Source organism: Pongo abelii, chromosome 6 (genome assembly GCF_028885655.2).
Source record: "Pongo abelii isolate AG06213 chromosome 6, NHGRI_mPonAbe1-v2.0_pri, whole genome shotgun sequence".
Lineage (NCBI taxonomy): Eukaryota > Metazoa > Chordata > Mammalia > Primates > Hominidae > Pongo > Pongo abelii.
Genome location: NC_071991.2, coordinates 114,866,129 through 114,880,757, shown reverse-complemented (window position 1 = coordinate 114,880,757; position 14,629 = coordinate 114,866,129). Strand labels below are relative to the sequence as shown.

Genomic DNA, 14,629 nt, shown 5'->3' with positions numbered 1-14,629 from the left:
AGGCAGGAGAACAGCATGAACCCGGGAGGCGGAGCTTGCAGTGAGCTGAGATCGCGCTACTGCACTCCAGCCTAGGCAACAGAGCGAGACTCTGTCTCAAAAAACAAAAAACAACAACAAAAAAAAAATGAAAATGCATTGTGTCTATAGTAACAAGAAGGAATTGAGAATATACTATCATGAATATTTGTAAAAAGTAGACTATTTGGTAATGTTACTCTCAAGTATCCTAAAATGGTCTCTTTTCAAGGTTAATTTGACTAAAACTGTGGCATCTTAGAATCTTCAAGAAACTAAAGTGATTTTATTTTATAATTGATTTGTATATGGGAAGTGCCATATATAATACATTTTAACTAAAATATTACTAGTTTTTGCTTAGTAGGTGCCAGGTACTGTTTTAAGTATGTGTTGTGCCCTTATTCATTTCCTATATATGATATTAATTTTTCATTTACTTTTCCAGCTTTCATTTTGGGTTGATACAAAGTCAGCCCTTCCCATCCTGAGTGAAAGGAATGGGAAAATATGAGTTGGAAGTCCTGGATTTTACTCCTCCCTTACCATTGTTTCTGAGACCGCAAATTACTTCAGCCTCTCCGAGATCTGGAAAGTGGAAAGAGGGATTTACTTATCTCTCTGAGGCCCTGTCTACATTATTATTTTTTTGTTTTCGAGACAGAGTCTTGCTCTGTTGCCCAGGCGGCAGTGCAGTGGCACAATCACAGCTCACTGTAGCCTCAGCCTCCTGGGCTCAGGTGATCCTCTCACCTCAGCCTCCCAAGTAGCTGGGAATACAGGCGCCTGCTACCATATCTGTCTAATTTTTTGTATTTTTTGTACAGGCAGGGTTTCACCATGTTGCCCAGGCTGGCCTCAAGTGATCTACCCACCTTGGCCTCCCAAAGTGCTGGGATTACCAGCATGAGCCACCGTGCCTGGCCCTGTCTACATAATTTTATGAACATTTTACATATGCATAATTTAAAGGTCATTTAAGGGCTTTTAACCTTTTGTATTATGAAATAGATATACTAAAATACGTACTACTTATGTTTACAGATTAATTAATAATTTAAAATAAAATAACCATGTAACCACTGACTAGGCCAAGAAATAAAATATTCTCAGCTCTCAGAATGTGACTGTGTGGTCCGTCCCCCTTATCGCAAACCCTTCCCTTTGGAAGTAACCACTACTCTTTCATGATAATCATTTCTTAGCTTTTCTTTATAGTTTTACTCCCTGTGTATGAATCCCTAAATTACAGATTTAGTGTTGCCTGTTTTGAACTTTACATGATGAAATCACGTCGTATATAATCTTTTGTGATTTGCTTCTTAATATATTGTTTGTGAGTCTTCCATGTTGTGAAAGTTGTCATTTGTTCACTTTCTATTTGTTGTATGAACATACTCTTATTTATTCATTTATTCTATTGTTGATGGACATTGGGTTGATTCCATTTGAGACTTGTTATAGAACAAGGAATGTTGGATCATTGTGAGTGTGTTCAAACATATCAAATAATACCGAACAGTTTTCCAGAGTTGTTCACTCCCCAAGCAATTTAAGAACATTCCCATTATACCACATCTTTGCTAATGCTTTATAACTTCAGACTTTTTTAGTTTTGCCAATTTGTATAAATGTTTGTCAAAAGCTTGAATCACTGAATTTCCTTTTTTATTATAGCTTGTCTGATCCCAGTGAAACAATCTCCCAGTAAGAAGAAAATCATTATCATTTTAGAAAATTTGGAAAAATCTTCACTGTCTGAGTTATTGAGGGACTTTTTGGCACCTCTTGAAAATCGCAGCACTGAAAGCCCCTGCACTTTCCAAAAAGGTAATGCTAATAGAGGGACCATGCTGAGAAGCAAGCTTCCATAATATTCTAATCTTTCCGTTTCCCAGAGTACCAGTTATACTTCATGTTCTTTACATTATTTTAATTTGAATCTGTCCCATAACATAACTCACTGAGGATGGGCCATTGCTTTTTGGTTTGTTTCAGGAAATGGAATATCCGAATGTTATTACTTTCATGAGAACTGCTTTCTGATGGGAACCATTGCCAAGGCCTGTCTCCAGGGCTCCGACTTGCTGGTGCAGCAGCATTTCCGCTGGGTGCAGCTGCGGTGGGATGGCGAGCCCATGCAGGGACTGCTGCAGAGGTTCTTACGAAGGAAAGTTGTGAATAAGGTAACAAACAGCAACTGCAGCCTATTGCCAGAAGAGCAGGGGTTTTAGCTGTCAGGAGATCTCGACTTGAGTTCCACCTCTTACTAACTATGCAGCCTTGGGCAAGTACAGTTTTTTGACATTTAGGGGCCAAAAAACATAATGAATGTGAAACCCATAACAATTTCTGCACTACATTAACTACAAGAAAAAGCAAATTAGTTTCACCGTGGCTATCAAGGAATCTCACCAAGTTCTAAATGCTGTAGAAAGCTTGGTTAGAAAATTAATCACTCTTCTTAAGGAAAACTTACATCTTTCTTGGAGCCTTCAAAACATACACCCCTGTGGGCACATTTTGCAATAGGCCTGTTATACTACGCTATGGTAAATATTAAGCCACATGAAAAAGTGGAATTCTATACCTTTTGACACATTTTCAAGAGTAATAATAACTTTTAGTGACTTTCACAGAATAACAAAATAAATATTCTATATTCTCCCAAATGATAAAAATAATTGAGAGCTGACCAAACACATCATTATTTAATATTTTTAAATTGGGCCAGTAGCTGAGTGTCAAGGTAGATTAGAAATAATAGAGTTTGATTGAGTAAGATTTTCTCATTTAATCCTGCACAATGGGCCACATTTAGAGGACAGTATTGTCATTGCATTATTGCAGGATTTTAAGCTGCTAATAACACCCCAATTGCTAGCTGCTTCACAGAAAGAGGATTTTCCCCCTCACATAACCAGATGTCTGTGGTAGGTGTCCAACGTCTCAGGTCCCAGGTCCAGGGGAGTCTGTTGACCCTCCCCTCAAGACTGCAGTGTGCCCACAAGGCTGCAGACACTGTGCCCTTGTGAAAACATGTTCAAGGGCAAAAAGCAGGCTGCAGCGAAGGATAGAGAGCTTCGGCTTCCTCAGTCTCCTCCTTATCAGGGAGGAAAGCACTTTTCCAGAAACATAAGACTTCTCTTTAATGTTTCATTAACTAAAACTGGTTTCATCCCAGACCATGGCCAAACCTGCTTTTCCAAGATTGAAGCTCTCCACCAAGTGCTTGAACAAATTTCTGTGTCTATTGTATTAGAGTAGTGCATGCATTTGTGCTGGGGCAGGGGAGATGGTGGCGGGCAGAAGTGTGGGGTGAGAATGGCTTTTGGGAATTCATTGAACAGTGTCTGCCACTGGTAATTAGAATTAATATCTGAAATTCTGAATTTAATGAGAGAAATCTACCCCATGTTATATTTAAATGAGTTAGTTGGTCATAAATATATGCTTTTGGCCAAAGCCTAGCCACACTGTATGATCTCAACAAGAAGCACAAATGGTGAGGTAAAGACAGTCATAGGTCTGTAGCTTTTCAAATTACCGATACTGGCATTAACTTTATCACTGTCAATATTTAAATCTCATTGCCAAAGATAATTCACATAAATAATCAGAAAAGATACCAGTTTTATTATGTAGGATTGGCACTATTTCAGGTAAAGTATACCCCTCTCCCCCTAGCTCTCTGATAAAATTGTTTTAACTTATTTTGAAAGGAAAGTTCCAAGCTTCAGGTTCACTCTCTTTTCCATTGCATTTGAGAGTGGGCTGTGCTGCAAAGAATAGAAACTGGAAAAAAGGAAATGCCTTTCCTATACCAATAAGCACTTCAAGTAGGTTAATAAAACAGCCCCTGGGGTGTGTGTACAAGGGAATGGATGAGTCCTGCAAAGCATCAGAAATATTGTAATATCACAGAACCTAATCTTTGTGGGCACTTAAAGCACACTGCCAATTGATCACAATTTCTTCTTCTAGTTCCCTGGAGAGATACAAGAAAATCGACCTTTCAGGACAATACTAGGCTTTGTACTGGTATTTAATAAAAAACAATTATACCCTTTTTAGTAGGAAATACTAAACTTCATTAATTATATAATACATGATCTCAGAATTGTTGCTTAAAAATACGAAAGAGTTATATAATGATCATTCCTCTTTTGAAGAGAAGGAAAATTGTAACAGATCCCAAAACCTCATATAGTACAGTGATATCAATTTAATAGAGCTGCTGGTATCACAGAATCATTTTTTTGTTTTTCCTTGGCCAAATTATTTCCTTCATGTAGGACATACCAGTGTTCACAATTGTCCCCTGTCTTAATATCGTAATTACTTGGTAAAGCAAAGATTTATGTGAATCTTCTTTCTTGTAAAATACAAAGTCAGTTTCTGTGCCTGCCTTTTTTTTTTTTTTTTTTTTTGAGACGGAGTCTTGCTCTGTCGCCCAGGCTGGAGTGCAGTGGTGTGATCTCGGCTCACTGCAAGCTCCGCCTCCTGGGTTCACGCCATTCTCCTGCCTCAGCCTCCCGAGTAGCTGGGACTACAGGCGCCCACCACCATGCCCAGCTAATTTTTTGTATTTTCAGTAGAGATGGGGTTTCACCATGTTAGCCAGGATGGTCTCAATCTCCTGACCTCATGATCCACCTGCCTCGGCCTCCCAAAGTGCTGGGATTACAGGCGTGAGCCACCGTGCCTGGCCCTGTGCCTGACTTCTAATCAAGGGATATTTCTCCTAAAAGTAAATAAATATTTATTTTTGTGTGAACCCTCCATACCACCAAAAAAGGATTTGATTTTTATGAATAAAATATAATTCTAAAAAGAATTACTCCCTTTAGGTCATGTGTGTTATATGGTGTTATTTAAAATGTGCACATTTTAAATTTTGGGAAAATGTATGCTGAAAGAGCTCTGTACATTTTGGTGACGTTAGCATTTTATCTGAGACCTTACTTTTAGGAAAATAAAATTGTTTTTCATTACTATTAATACCAGGTGAACATACTACAAATCCAGATACAGCATCTCATCACTTACCCAGAATACGAAATATTTAATGTCATTCTTATTAAGTTAAAAAAACTTTTTTGAACACTTACTTTTTGTAAGACCTGGTGAAGGACTATATATACATATATGTAAGTAATGTTTCTTCCAGAATTCATGTTTAAAAATTGATCCAGCTTTCTCCTTTGTCTGCGTACCCCTCTATTTTGTGTTAAGTTCATGTAATCAGCTACAGATCTATATAATGCAGTCCATCTGACACTGCACACATAACAAACTCAACATGTCCTGTCCCCAAACCTAACTCCGGGCTTCCCCCGCCGACTTCCTTTTTCATTATCAGTCATCTAGACTTAGAACTTCTCAGCCTGTTCTTCCCGTCAGTCAGTCATAGCTTTTTCCAAATCCTCACTTTGTGGCACACCAAGGAAGATCCATTGCTAAGATTGAAAGGACATATAGCCATGGCAACTGATCATCAAAACTACAGTGTGATAAGTGCATCAGAACAGTGTTAGCTGGTTATTCTGTAAACATTTGCCCCTGGCCTGGGGACTGTGGGACAAGACGGGGGTCCTCTCACCCTCAGAGAGCTAGTGTTCTCATGGAAAGACAGGCCTTCAGAAAGAAACTATCTGTGTAGGATTTGGGACCTTGGAGGACAGTTTTTATTCAGGAGGCATTATTCAAGTGCTATTTTAAAAAATGTATTCAGTGTGTTAGAGTTGTACATCCAAATGCCCGGCTTTCCCTCAGGCTTTTAAGTTAATTGTATAAGCTTTATCTTTCTATGTATAAATCTAGCAAAATTTAACAATCACCTTTGAAGGGACTCATAGCTTAATTACATTTCTTTAAATAGTTTGGTCTTTAAACTTTAATATATTTTATTTCTTTTTTTAAGAACTTCTGCTGTCTGACAAATCTTCCCAAGTACTTAATTAACTCTTATAAAACCAGAAAATTAAATTTATAAATTGTGGCTCAAATGTTCTCTTAATAGCCTTGTACCATGTACGTAAACTTAATAAAGTTCTCTTACCCCTTCTTAAGACCACAACCCTAAACTCAGTCACCAGTTTAAACTGGACATGAAGCTATTCTAATATATGAAATTCCTGTAAACATTTCAAGTATTTAAAAATACCCAATATGTGATTCTTTCATCCTAACCCAAAAAATAATGTTTGATTATATTTAATTCTGAATATTAATGAAGATAAAAATATACCCCCTGTCCCCATCCCCCCACATTTTTTCCATCTCAAGAAACCTGGATTCTCTTTCCATGAAAATTTAGGGTTATTTTCTTGGCTGGCCAAGTCTGTGCATCAGCCAGGCTTGTTGAGGACTTGCGATCTGGCCTTACGCTTTCCTCAATAACAGGAAAAAAACCAGTAGAGTCCCACTAATAGTCACTGTGTACAAGCGTCTAAGTCCATGCCTTCCAAGTAGGGTAGATTCAGTTTACACATTACCTAGTTCTCAGCTTGTGTTTGAATCTGTAACCTTTACCCATGCTATTTTACCACTGGACAGGATTCAGCTATTTAAGCCTTGTCTCTTCTTGAGTGGCAGGGCCACAAATCTGATAAATAACATCAGATTAAACTCTGTGTTCCCAGTTCTGATTCTGTCCGACTTCATGGGTACAACACTCAAATCATGCTAATTAAACAGGTGGCTAATATGTGCTGTGAAAGAAACAGGTAAGGTACCATTATAGAAACCCGGGCTGAAGTGGGGAAGAGTACTTATTTTAGGAATTTGGGGTGGAGGCGTCTCTACCTGTGGGTCACACTGAAGGATTTGCAGGTCAGGCTAATTTGTTATCTAAAGGAAGAAGAGTTTGCTGAGAATAGGGAGGCAGGGGGTCTGGGCAGAAGGAGCAGCACTTGCAACACATCTCAGGCCTAGGGAGGAGGAGGTTGGCATGTGGAAAACTCAGGGACAACTATGTGGCCTTGAAGTCATTCGTTCAGGGGACATGCTAGGTGGGGGATCAGATCCAGCACCTTGAATTAGTAACAGTTACATAGATTGTTTACTTGTAGAAGCCTGTCATTTATTCATCCCTTTTGTTATTTGCAAACATCAGCATCCATTTTGACCGCTCCTCCGCAGTTCCTTCCCTCTTCCATATTTGGGACACTCTTCCCACCTCCCCTCACCAATCCCATGTCCTGGACATCCTGTGAGAGACCCAGCTGAAGTCCCCACCTCATCTATTTGTCTTTCCTGGCCATGCTGTGTTTAGTCAGTTCTTCTTTTGAATTACCTTAGCAGCTTGTGTCTGTCTGTACTTCAAGACTGCCAGTCTGGAAGGGATCTGAAAGATAAAGGGCCTGGCTCAATTTTCTCATTTTTCCAGCTGGTAAAATTCAAAAGAAAAAAAAAAAAGGCAATTGCAGTATCTGGTGGGTGGCTTTCTCCACTCCATCAAACCGCACCAGAACTGACCACTTGCTCTTCATTAGCTTTTCACACCTTTTCTTTTGTTTCCTCTGTATTTCATGAGTACACTAACTTACATGGATTTTTCCTTCTTAGCAGCAATAACAAATAGGCATAGAATACATAGTAGGCATACACACCTCTATGCAAAATTATCCATTAACACTGAAGGAATATATCTCTAGGGAAGGAAATAAAAACATGTAGTTACTAGAAAGTCTATTTATTGGATAGTCCTTTTAATGAAACACCAGTTTTTAATGTACTGTCCGATAAGCACTTTTCTCATAATACAGCCAACTTGCAAAAGGAGAAATTTCATATAAACAACATCTGCACTTTGGAGAGAGGTGGACACCCTTCCTGTTTGTTCAGGTCCTTAGGAAAGACAGATTACATTCTGCCTTTGGGTACTGTGAAATGTAATTCCATTACGATGTCTAACAGTCTGAGCTTTAGAAGCAGTTTATTAGACAGTCATTAAGAGAATAATTCAGTCCTCCCAGGAAAAAGTAACGTTTCCCTGGGGACCGAGTTACAATGAGAGCTCTGCCCTCCTTCTCCCTTCCTCTACATGTGGTCTTGATGAGGCAGCTGGGGAGAACCCTCTCCCTCTGTCAGCTGCCCACAAAGCTAAGCCTGTTCTTTCAGCCCTGGCTGACCATAGAAAGTGAAGCTTAAACAGAGAGCTTCAGAAATGTTAAGCCTGAGGAAGAAGAGGAAGTTCTTTAGCTTAATAGTGATTACTGAATTCATTTTAAATGTGATAAATGACTCCTTTATTATTTCAGCAAGATGCTGTATCCTATTTTTCTATTGAAGATAAGCCCTATGTAGTTAATGTATACTTGCAGATTCCTGAGAGTAGATCTTAAATAAAAATAAGTATGTGAAGGGATGGATATGTTCATCAGCTTAATTTAATAATTTCACAATGCATACATCAAAACATCATGATATATACCACAAATATATATAATTTTTGTCAATTATACCTTAATAAAAAATATAAATAGACTCTAGCCCTGGCTTTGCCACTATTAGCTGTGGGACCTTGGGCAGGTTATTTTTTCTTCCTGCCTCAGGCTCCTGATATGTAAAACGGGGTAAAAATGCCTAACTCAGGCTCATGGTGAGAATTTAAGGAGAAAAATGCTTATCACACTAACACGTTTGCACAACTATAGTATGTGTTATTATCCCTCCTTCAGCCATCCCAAGTACAGTTAAATAAGATTCAGCTACTTTTCAATTTTGATTTAAAAGTTTTGTATTTTTTATTTTGGGCTTCTAAAAACAAAATGTTCTAAACCAAGCCCCTGGGTTCCACCTCCCTGTCTCTCCAGTTCAAAGGTCAGGCGCCCTCCCCCTGCGATCCTGTGTGCAAGATTGTCGACTGGGCTCTGTCCGTCTGGCGTCAGCTTAACTCCTGCCTGGCCCGCTTGGGCACGCCTGAAGCACTTCTTGGACCAAAATATTTCCTGTCTTGTCCTGTAGTTCCTGGGCATGCCCAAGTGACAGTGAAGTAAGTGCCATTTTTCCTTATCTTTCTGCTTGTAATAGAGACATGGCCAATTCAGATGTTTGAGGGTGAGAATGCTGACCAAGCTGCCTTGCGCCACCTCCTGTCACTGACACGGAGTGCCAGTTCTCTCTGCTCTTTCAGAGGATGGCCACAGCTTGCCTACTGTGTGCTTCCTAGGGCAGCTGCATTTTTGCTGAGAGCTAGATTTTTCCTCTATTAGAAAACTCTCATCCAAGTTATGTTTGGCTTGTTATGCAGAGTCTCCTGAGTGAGGTATCACATAAGAAGTTTCATCAAGTATTATATGCACACCCTCCAAAAAACCTGCATTCTGTTAATGAATTGAAAAGCTTTCCCTTGAGACATATGTTCAGTACTTGCTGTGTTTTCCTTTGAAGCATCTTATAAGAACAGACATATATACAATAAGGTTAATGAAATAGAAAATCAGGAGAAAATTGAAATGAGAAAAAATTTGTTACCATCCGGTTTAGTAATGGTTCTGTGACCAGCAAGCAGATTTCATTCTGTAGTTTCTGGTGTCATGGGCAGAAGTCTATTTTGGAAAGCAGAGGATAGAAATAATATCTTAGCTGGAAGTGGTGGTTCATGCCTGTAATCCCATCACTTTGGGAAGTTGAGAGGGGAGGATCACTTGAGGCCAGGAGTTAAAGATCAGCCCAGGCAACGTAGTGAGACCCCATCTCTATTTAAAAAAAAAATTAGCCAGGCATAGTGGCATGCACCTGTAGTCCTAGCTATTGAGTTGGGAGGCTGAGGCAGGAGGATCAATTGAGCCCAGGAGGTCAAGACTGCAGTGAGCTTTGATTAAGCCACCGAATTCCAGCCTGAGTGATAGAGCAAGACCCTGTGTCTAAAAAGTATATGTATATTTTCTCTATTGTAAGACAAACCACCATTTTTATAACAGCTAATTGGTGGGAAAGAAGTACTATATTAAATATACATTTAGAATTTTGCTACAAAATAAATACACTTATTGATATAATTACCACTTTCTTCATTATTATGTCAATTAAATTAAAGTCTTTTTTACATCCAGAGTCTCAAGATTCTTAGGAATCATTTTTGACCTCTCCTATATGGAATATAGTCTTTGTCAAGAATTATGGAGGTTCCAAGATTTTTACCCTGTTTGCAAGCTACCAAGTTAGCCTGCCATGGTTCAGGATGCTGAGTTAGGGACACAGCACTTCATCACCCACAACACAGCAGGCAGCCTGAGCTTCACTTTTACATAGATTCCCTTTATCCCTGGAGCCCCATGGGGTGATACATAGTAGCCCATGTGGATGCTGGATTTGCCTCACAGCTGTGGAACTCCCCCCTTCCCATCCCTCCAAGGTTTCTAAAGAGGGATGCTGCAACTCTGTCGACCCTTGGCCCTGGAAGATGTTATTTTTATTATCCTGGTCAGGAAACAATTCTGCCCTCTGCTCCTGAAGGAGACATTTATCTCTGTCTTCCAAGACTGAAAAGATAGTTCAGAACAAAACCTGACACCAGATGGGCAGAAATGCCGCCGAGAATTGTCTACCAATGGCTAAGTTAAGGAGTTGATTTTTTTTTTCAGTCCACAGCTTATCATATTTATACTTTAGCACTTTTAGAAATAACTGCATAATTTTGATTCATGCTGTAGAATACCAGAATTTTGTCTGTGTCCCCTATCGTACTTTTATTTTTCCCCCGATTGTGTAGCACTAGACATTGAGAAACTTAAAACAGATGGATCATAGTTTTTGATCATTCTTGAAAGTTTTATGCAATGTCTAATAGCTTTGAAAACATTCCTAACCTGGGAGATGTGGTTTGTTTCTATAGCCTTTAATCATATAAGTGTTTTTTAATACTGCAACAGAGCATAATCTTTTTTTGATGGAATTTTAATTGGCATTGAGTGCTGCAAATTTGGGCTGAAGTCCCACTGTTTTTGGCTATTAATGCAAACAGTCCACCTGAGGCGATAGCTGGTTGACCCCCATCCTCCCTATAGAACTGAGCCCACCCACACGCACCAGGGAGCCCTTGCCTTGGGACAGGCAGATTTAATTTGCCAGTGATTTTACATCCCAGGCTGGGCGCAGTGGCTCATGCCTGCAATCCCAGCACTTTGGGAGGACAAGGCAGGCAGATCACTTGAGGTCAGGAGTTCGAGACTAGCCTGGCCAACATGATGAAAACCCCATCTCTACTAAAAGTACAAAAATTAGCCAGGCCTGTTGTCACACGCCTGTAATCCCAGCTACTTGGAAGGCAGAGGCACGAGAATCGCTTGAACCCAAGAGGCAGAGGTTGCAGTGAGCTGAGATTGTGCCTTGGCACTCCAGCCTGGGTGACACAGCGAAACTATCTCAAAAAAAAAAAAAAAAAGTATCCCAATTTCAGAAATATTAAAATACAATGCATATGCACCTTATTAAGGAGATGTAACAAAGAAGTTGAAGCTATTTAGACATGGACTTCTAGGAAATCTTTTTTCCAGATTTCTTCAGTCTTTAAATTTACCATCCTTTCAATGTATTTATTCATGCATTCATTCACTCAGCACTCAAGCATTGATTCTACACTGAGAGAGACATGTAAACAATCAGTTTCATTTGAAATACATTGTATTTTTGAGGCAGATTCAAACACTTTTGTATTGGGTAATTTCACTTATTTGAAAACTACCTGGGAAAGGTTAGCATATCTATAGAAACACTTAACGTTTTTTCCCCATAGTCTTCAAACTGTCCTTTCATAGAATTGTGTATAATTATTGAGAAGCCTGCTCCTAAAGGATGAATCGGCCCCTCTCCTGCTAGGTGGATGTCTAAGCTGTGGAATGGCGTCATCGCACCCAGAGTTCAAGAAGCAATATTGTCAAGAGCCTCTGTGAAAAGACAACCTGGCTTTGGGCAGACAACTGCTAAAAGACACCCTAGCCAAGGACAGCAGGCTGTGATCAAAGCTGCTCTCAGCATCTTGCTAAATAAAGCTGTACTGCATGGCTGTCCCCTCCCCAGAGCAGGTATGTGGGTTTCTGCAGAGAGGAGAGGAAATTCACACCCTTATGAAATACCTTTTAAAAGTTGTTTTTAGAGAGCTTTCTCTCTTTGTAATTAGAAAAATATACATTTTATAGCAGTGTTTCAGAACTGTGATTTTAATTACTGGTTAATGTTTGAATTCTAGACCTCCAAGTAAAGTTTGTGCTGGTTCACAAAACCCTAGCTTGGATATTAAATAAATGCATTATTTTGAACAGTCCATATCTTTGAGAAACGGAAATGTATTTTGCTTTAATCAGTGAAACTGCATTATCCTTGCTGTGATTTGTGTTGTTTCAGAGCTAGACCAGCATACAGCTGATTTCAAAGGAGGAAGTTTCCCTTTATCCATAGTTTCCAGTTATAACAGTTGTAACAAGAAGAAAGGAGAGAGTGGTGCCTGGAGAAAGGTGAACACCAGTCCTCGCAGGAAGTCTGGCCGCTTCTCTTTACCCACCTGGAATAAGCCAGACCTAAGCACTGAAGGTAAAGGGCGGGGGTAGGCATGCTGCCTTCAAGGAGGTGGACATACCTGATCCAGTGTCTGAAAGCAAATATGCTTTCATTTTTATCACTATACATTTGGCAAAACAAAGTTTAAGTATTTCAATGCACATTTTCATGGAATAAACTATATAGTAGGTACATTTCCAAAAATATACATTTCCAAAAATATACCTGAAAAATACCACTTTCAAACCAGAATTCCAAAATTAATCTTTAACTTGTTAATGGTCATTTATTAATTTGTTTCTCTTGGTGTCCACAATTTGTATAATCATTGCATTATTGAATAATAAAATCATTGGCATATTTCTCTCCTATTATGTCACTCCTAAGTTAATCTTACATTAAAAAAATATGTGTAGAGACATATTTGATACCCATTTAAGGCCTTTCCAGGTGAATCAGGTGTACACATTTCTTTCTTATGTATGACATGTACCATGTGCTGGGTTTTAGTCTAAGCACTGGAAATAGAGTTGTAAAAATATATATATATTCCAGCCAGGCATGGTGGCTCACACCTATAATCCCAGAACTGAGAGAGGCCAAGGTGAGTGGATAGCTTGAGGTCAGGAAGGTGAAACCCTGTCTCTACCAAAAATACAAAAATTAGCTGGGCATGGTGGCGCATGCTTGTAATCCCAGCAACTCAGGAGGCTGAGGCATGAGAATTGCTTGGACCTGCGAAACAGAGGTTGCAGTGAGCCGAGATGACGCCACTGCACTCCAGGCTGAGTGACAGAGCAAGACTCTCTCTCAAAAAAAAAAAAAAAATTCCTGCCTTCATCGAGTTTATATTCTAATAAATTGGACAGATTTCATATGATGGGACATCAAGTGAAAAATATGTAAGCTTTCATTCTAACAAAGAAGATGTAACACATGTGTGTCTTCTGGTGTTAGACCTATTCCTTTTGGCACTGATAATAGGATAATCAGCTATTATATAAATTATAAATGTCCTTTCCAAAACAAATCCAAATTGGAATAAAAATGAAATTTCCACCTCATGTGCACTGTGGACTTCAGATTATGTCATTCATTTACCTCCCCTCTCAAAGTATTTGTTTTGTGAAATTTTATGCCAACTTTATAGCAGTGGGGTTTCTAAATGAGGTGCTTAAAATCTTATATTTAAAAAATATAAAAAAGTTGCTTTTAGTTGAGTATGTTTTCATTTTTAAGTTTGTATTTTGTTAATTTTAATAAAAATTTAATGTTTTTTTAATCCTATCAATATATGCTAGGGTTCCCCAATTACCCTAAGTGCATGATAGCAAATTGTGACCCCTTTTTAAGTGACTGAATGAAAATTTACTGAATAAAATGAATTTTCTTATACTTTTAAAAAGATCAGTATTTTATATTGATAATAAGATACTGTTTTGATCTTAAGAGCTTGTTATTACTTCCCAAAGTTGTCAGAGTGTTTGATTTAGGGAGTAAGAATCACTAGACTCCAGCCCACTAATTTAGTATAGACCCCCAGATGACTTTCTGTAGCAAGGATTATACCTTTCATTGCTGTTAGTCCTTTCAGTATGCAAGAAAGCTCCAAGACAATGATAATGATCTCCATTTACAGAGAACAAAACTGAGGTTCAGAAATCCTTGGGCACCTGCTCCAAGTCACCTCTCCTGGAAATATACGGTTCTGTAATTGTTTCTTGCAAGCCCAGTGCTATTTTCTGTAGTCCATGACACCCTAATCTTGTTAGACATGCAATGATCTATGGGTACTCAGATAACTGGACACCCATTGAGGCTCTTCACTGCGTCATTTCTAAGTTTATTAGAATCTCTATAAAGCTTAAGACCAACTTTTTGAGCTAACTTAATTGTTGGTATATGCTTTAGAGTAGACAAACAGAATCAATAAAATTAATATGAATTTAAAGCAGTATCATGGAAGAGTCTGGATCAGAAAACTATATTATGCTAAATGTAAAAAAAGATGAATAGACTTGAAATTATTTGTATTTTTAATAATTTTAGTTTTAGAACTATTTGATATCAAATGTTATACTCTTTGAAGCATGAACTTCTTGGACAG

At 38.7% G+C, this 14,629-nt stretch overlaps 1 protein-coding gene across 4 annotated transcripts in view; it reads left to right on the top strand.

Annotated features, from left to right (window-relative positions):
- The window catches only part of CTTNBP2 (cortactin binding protein 2), a 168,473-nt gene that overhangs the window by 142,032 nt on the left and 11,812 nt on the right, over positions 1-14,629 (top strand). For all 4 annotated transcript variants that reach the window (XM_024249230.3, XM_054558804.2, XM_054558805.2 and 1 more), the window contains 5 exon segments: positions 1,696-1,848; positions 2,017-2,204; positions 8,838-9,016; positions 11,845-12,050; positions 12,370-12,555. In XM_024249230.3, coding sequence (XP_024104998.2) covers positions 1,696-1,848; positions 2,017-2,204; positions 8,838-9,016; positions 11,845-12,050; positions 12,370-12,555 — 912 coding nt within the window.